This window comes from Bos mutus, chromosome 1, assembly GCF_027580195.1.
Source record: "Bos mutus isolate GX-2022 chromosome 1, NWIPB_WYAK_1.1, whole genome shotgun sequence".
In the NCBI taxonomy this organism is placed as follows: Eukaryota; Metazoa; Chordata; class Mammalia; order Artiodactyla; family Bovidae; genus Bos; species Bos mutus.
In genome coordinates this window covers 66,607,228-66,613,227 of record NC_091617.1, presented here as the reverse complement: position 1 = coordinate 66,613,227, position 6,000 = coordinate 66,607,228, and the positions used below count along the sequence as shown (strand labels likewise).

Genomic DNA, 6,000 nt, shown 5'->3' with positions numbered 1-6,000 from the left:
CACAATGAGATACCACTCTACCGCCACTGCTGTTGTTCGGTTGCTAAGTCGTGTCTGACTCTTTGTGACCCCACGAACTGCAGCACGGCAGGCTTCCCCGTCCTTCACTACGTCCTGGAGTTCGCTCAAAGTCACATCCCTTGAGTCAGTGATGCCATCCAACCCTCTCATCTTCGGTTGCCTCGTTCTCCTCTGGACCTCAATTTTTGATGGCTATTATCAACACACACACACACACACACACAACCCCAGAAAATAACTTTTGGCAAGGATGTGGGGAAATCAGAACCTATGTGCATTGCTGGTAGAAATTTAAAACGGTGCAGCCACTATTGAAAATACTACTGTGATTCCTCAAAACACTAGACACAGAATTACCATGATCCAGCAATTCCACTTTCAAGACAACTGAAAGCAGGGACTCTTTCAGACAGATGATTTGCACAGTTTTGTTCACAAGGGCATTATTTGAAATAGCCAAAAGGCACAGATAGCGTAAATGTCCATTGACGGGTGAGAGGATAGACGAAATTTGGTGTATTCGTATGATAGAATATTAGCCTGCCTTAAAAGGAAGGAAATTCTGACATATGCTATAACATGATGAACCTTGAAAACATCATGCTTAGTGAAATAAACCAGACACAAAAGGACAAATAGACAAAAAAGACACAAAAGGACATATGCTCTAGCTTATATGAGGTACCTAGAGCAGGGAAATTTAGAGAGACAGAAAGTAGAATGGTGGTGACTAGGGGCAGGGAGGAGGGTTTAATGAATATGGAGTTTCAGTTTGTTGTGATGGAAATGTTCTGGAGTCGGATATTAATGATATAATGATATGAGTTGGCACAACAATGTGAATATACTCAGTGCCAATGAACTGTATAAACTTGAAAAGGGTAAATTTTATGTTATATATATTTCATAACAAAAAAGGCACTCACACACACACATACACACTTCTCAGTTGTAACCACATTTCTAATACTCAATAGCCATATGTGGCTAACGGCCACTATGTTGGACATTCTAGGCCTAAAAAAGGATTTGGGGGCAGGCATATATTTGGTAGGAACATAACAGTCATTTGGTTTTCACATTTAGCTCAAGGATATCAGTTCCATTTTTCCAGCCTTAAAGTAATAAAAGAATTGTTGTTCAGTTGCCAAGTTGTGTCTAACTCTTTGTGACTCCATGGACTGCCACACGCCAGGCTTCCCTGTCCTTCACCATCTCCCGGAGTTTGCTCAAGCTCATGTCCATTGAGTCGGTGATGCCATCCAACCATCATCCTTTGTTGTTCCCTTCTCCTGCCTTCAGGCTTTCCCAGCATCAGAGTCTTTTCCAATGGGTCAGCTCTTTGCATCAGGTGGCCGAAGTATTGGAGCAACAGCTTCTGCATCAGTCCTTCCAATGGATATTCAAGGTTGATTTCCTTTAGGAAATATTGCTTTGAGTAAACAGCAAAACCATAGCTGCAGGGAGCTCAGTTCTAACAAGCAATGCCCAGTCACTGCACCTAGGAGCCTCTTGGGAACAGGAGTGGCCCCTCCTCCATTCTGTGTGATTTGGGCAAGCCATGTGAGCCCCAGGCTTCACCTCTTGGTGCTTTCTAGATGAAATTACACATCTTTTCACATTGGAGGAGCAAATCTGTTCCTGAACTCAGAGCACCACCTGCCTGTGCCTGGCATAGGAGAGTTTCTGGAAGCGAAACATCTCTAGAAAGGGAGGGTACCACATGGGGAAGATGGGAAGGGTTGGGGAGCCAGCTCTGGGAGCCCCAGTTAGTGCTGATAGGCAATCACCTATGGGCGAGAGACACAGGGGGCCACAGGGTAAGGCAGACCAGGAGGGAATGGACCGGAAGCAATGACCCAAAGGAGAGAAACTGAAATGAAGGTTATGCCAAAGCCACCAGAATGAAGGCTGGGAATCCATTTTTTCCTAACTCATACCCTTGCTTTTTGCAGAGAAATCAGCCAGCAAAGGTAAAATCTAGGGGAACTGAGGGGATAATGGCAGGTCCTCGAGTGAGGGTTAGTGAAGGGTCTGGACTGAAGATTGGGTTTCCCAGGTGGTTCAATGGATAAAGAACCTGAAGACCTGGGTTTGATCCTTGGCTTGGGAAGATCCCCTGGAGGAGGGCATGGAAACCCACTCCAGTATCCTTGCCTGGAGAATCCCATGGGCAGAGGGGCCTGGCGGGCTATGGTCCATGGGGTCGCAAAGAGTTGGAGACAACGGAAGCTACTGAGCACGCACAGTCCTGAAGACCAGTGAACCCCCAGTGAGCCAAGCATGGGAATGAACCAACCCCTGGGAATGGGACTAGCCCGGGGCCATGCTCTAACCAAGCTGCACAGAGCTCAAGAACTGGGGCATGGGGGGAGAGACAGGGGGCGGCGGAGTGGAGGAAGGGAGCTCTGTCTGCAGATGCAGCTGCCCAGAGCTGGGCTGAACTTGCTCTGGTCATGCCCAAAGTCAGAGCAAACACTAGACACTCTAACAAGGGCTCCATAACTAACAAATCCTGCAAATAAAGAGTGAGAAGAATGCCATTTCCTGATGCTTTCAAGTTCTCACACAGACGCCGACCCAGACTGTGGAATAAGACGGAGAGAAAGCCTTGTGCTTTGAATGTGAGGACCAGTGGCCCTCAGCCAGGGAGTGGCTTTTCTCAGGTGTTAAAGATGCAGTTAAAAACATTTTTGGAGACACAAATACGTTTCTCCCACAAATACTCCAAACAACTGTTAAGCATGCCCATATGCGCACACGCTCTCACAAGCCCCTTGCAGAAGGTATATGACATTCAGCATCAGGATTAAATGGCTCCTTGTCTGACAGTGTATGACACCAGGGGAGATCAGTGAAGATAAACATGTGCTTCTTTCACACCCGTTCACCTGGAGGGAGACCAGGGGCCACTTTAAAAAGTGGGTGCTTAAAGAAAATAAAAGGCTGACCTGGAGTGGGTGGACTGGGAAGTTGAGACACTGCCCCAGAACAGGGGTTTTCAAAGCCTTCGTGCTCACGTAACAGCACTGTATGCAGTGGTAGCTCGTCAAGACTGCCAAGGGGAACTCTGCAGCTCCCACCCCTTACTGGGCAACCCATCAGCAGGAAGGCAGGGGCTGCAAGGGAGGGTCTGGTCCAGGAAACAGGGCTGTGCCCACAGGCCAACTCCCCCATAAGGCCACCAAAGTGTGCTGCCCAGTGTTGCAGCTCTGGAGACGCCACCTCTGAACTACCCCGAGGAGTGCAGGACCGCTGCAGAACACTGAAGTCCAGATAGCGGAGCAAGGCTGCTCTACTTCCTGTGGAGAAGGACCATGGCTCTGGCAGCAGTGCTAAGCTCAGGGCTGGTGCTACTCATGCGGGGATAGAGAGAGCAGGCCTAGTGGGAAAGATAGTCAGGAAAGAGACATGAGTGTCAGAGTGAGGCCTGGATGGTGCCCGTCCATGAGAAGCATGCTTGTAAAGATCTGGAGGTTACTGTCATGGGGCGAGAGGAGCTGGTATACAGACCAGCATCGGCAAACTGAAAATACGCCCCCACATCCCACACACCATCCCTTCCAGCCAGGGTGAGGAGCAAGCGGCTGCCCAAAGCACTCCCCCCACACACTCCCCAGTCCACTCTAGATGCCCTTCCAGCCTGGGCTTGACCATTGCACCATCTCCTGGAGTGGAGACTTAGTCTTCTTTAATGGGAGAGCTGGGAGGGGATGGAGAGAGGAAGACAGAAATAGCCAGAGAAAGATGCAAATACATTCCAGGAAAACACACCCAAACTAAAACCACAATGATCCAGAAAAAGCTAATGCTTGGTTCCCATAAGCTTCAGAATCCCATTTTCCTGACCATCCTAATGCATTTCCCTCCCCCCCCCCCCACCCAAATCAGTCATTGTCCAACAGGCTATCTCATGATCTGATTCCCCTGTTCCGCTCTCCAGTGGCTGATTGGGGCCAGTATCCCTGCCTCCGTCCTCACCCGCCTGCCCCAGGGTCTCTCCTGGACAGACATGACCGAGGAGTGGGGCTCCCCGCCCACCAGTAGAGGACACAGAAGGTGGGAGGAAACGGCATCCACCTTTGGGCTCTGCGGAAATAACCCACACCACCGAACAATTGGTTGAATTTTATTTCAAAATTGTACAAAACGGCCATATGCGGCTATAAAAAACTTCGTCTTCAGAACACGTGGAAATTCAGAAAGAACAACAAAACAGGTATCGTTCACAGTGTAATGGAAAAGCTTTCTCTGAGGCAGAAATTACAACTCTTCCTTCTTCTTTCCTAGTCTCTCATGGTCTCCCTCCCGGAGCGTTCGGATAAAACTGGTAAATCCCAGCTCCTGTAGGGAAGGGGAAGAGGAGAGGACCTGTAACTTCACGAGGATGTGCGCCCTCCCCTTCCGCCCCTTCCCTGACCCTCCACGTGCTCACACTTCTGGACACAGAGAGGCGCCTGAGGGGGTGGCCGGGGCCATGTGGGCAGCATCGGCTTGACTATGGAGAAGCCCTGAAAAGTGGGTGAGGAAATTCTCCCACACCCGGGAACCCTGGAATTCTCTGCCCCCACCCTGCTCTTGGGCCAGGACTTGTATGAGAACCTCTTGGGATTCCCTTCCAGCCGGGCCGGAGCCTTGCCTTCTTGGCTCTGAGCGTCGCAGCTGACTGTGCTATCTGGGAAGCCCCCTCAGTGGCTGTTTCCCTGCCCCTCAGCAGACAGAGCTCGGGGCAGTGCCCCCCAGCAGACAGAGCTCAGGGCAGCGCCCCGCAACGACTCACCGTCGGATTGGTGTCATACTTCTCCACAAACTTCCCGTAGTGGTAGTAGTGGAAAGTGGGGTAGGCCTTGACAGCCTCCTGCTGACACAAGTCCTTGTTGTTCTCTTTGACGCAGTCAATAGCGGCACAGGCGATCTGCAGGGAGCAAGAATGCGAGGGTCAGCATGGGGGTCTCCAATCTGAGACCTGAGGCCTGGACTCTCTGTGTGAAGGCTGCACCCGAGGCCCAGATCCTGTGATTTCTGAGCTCCTCCCCAACAGCAGGGACACAATGAACCAAAGCACCCCCAGCCCCATGCTCCACTGAGGCCAACAGCACTTGGGTTTTAATTCTCCAGGCAGACAGGTGAGGAATGCCCTCAGACTACCCTTTAGAATCAAGAGTACAATGTAAAGGAAATTATGACTTGAAAGCATCTGTAAACACTACAAGTTTTTGATACTTTCTGTGAGGCACTGTGGGACTTATTCATTCATCAGCTAATATTTCCTGAACATCTTTTTGGGGAGACAGTGTAGTACCAAGGTCAAGAATAAGAGCTTCGAAGTCAAGTTTTCCATGTGTAAGTCTTGGCTTGGCTGCATATTAACACTTACAGGAAGTCACTTAGCATTTTCATGCCTCAACATCCTCATCTGTAAAATGGAGACAGTACCAATACCCCGGCTATCAGGACATCCTGAAGACTGAGTGAGATAAGTCAGGGGAGGTGAAGGGCACATGGTCAGAGGTCAGTACACGCTAGCTGCCGTTAGAGGCACTCCTACTGGCCCAGGACACTGGCTCTGTCCCCAACAGGAGCTCACAATCTGGTCAGGGAGCTGGGTAAAGAGGCAAATCCAAGGCATGACAGGAGGTGTGTGGAGGTGCTCCAGGGTGCCAGGATGGCCTGCAAAGGGGCTCAGAAGCATTCTGCCAAGTTTGCCCCATGGGTGGAGGACTGATGGAGGGGGAGAAGCAGATTCCATCCTAGGGAACACGTTCCAGAAGCCGGGACAGAGTTCAACATGACTAAAGCAAACAGGTTTTGGCCAGAAAGAGATTCCTAAATTGGCCACTGCCCTCTTCTTGCCTGTCTAACAAATTCCACATGCTGGGCAGTTTTTGCTTATTTATTGCTCTTTCCCAATAAGAGGGTACAAAGCAGACATGGGGAACTTTTCTCCTGTTGAGGGTCACGGAGCAGGCGGGGAGAGGA

General features: G+C 50.2%; 1 protein-coding gene across 1 annotated transcript in view; it reads right to left on the bottom strand.

The window, feature by feature from the left end:
• Positions 1 to 4,134: 4,134 nt before the first annotated feature.
• The window catches only part of PDIA5 (protein disulfide isomerase family A member 5), a 92,815-nt gene continuing 90,949 nt past the window's right edge, over positions 4,135 to 6,000 (bottom strand). The window contains exons 16-17 of the mRNA XM_005893411.2: positions 4,802 to 4,936; positions 4,135 to 4,365 (exon numbers count right to left, since the gene is read on the bottom strand). Coding sequence (XP_005893473.2) covers positions 4,285 to 4,365; positions 4,802 to 4,936 — 216 coding nt within the window. The 3' untranslated portion in view covers positions 4,135 to 4,284. The remainder of the gene's footprint in view (positions 4,366 to 4,801; positions 4,937 to 6,000) is intronic.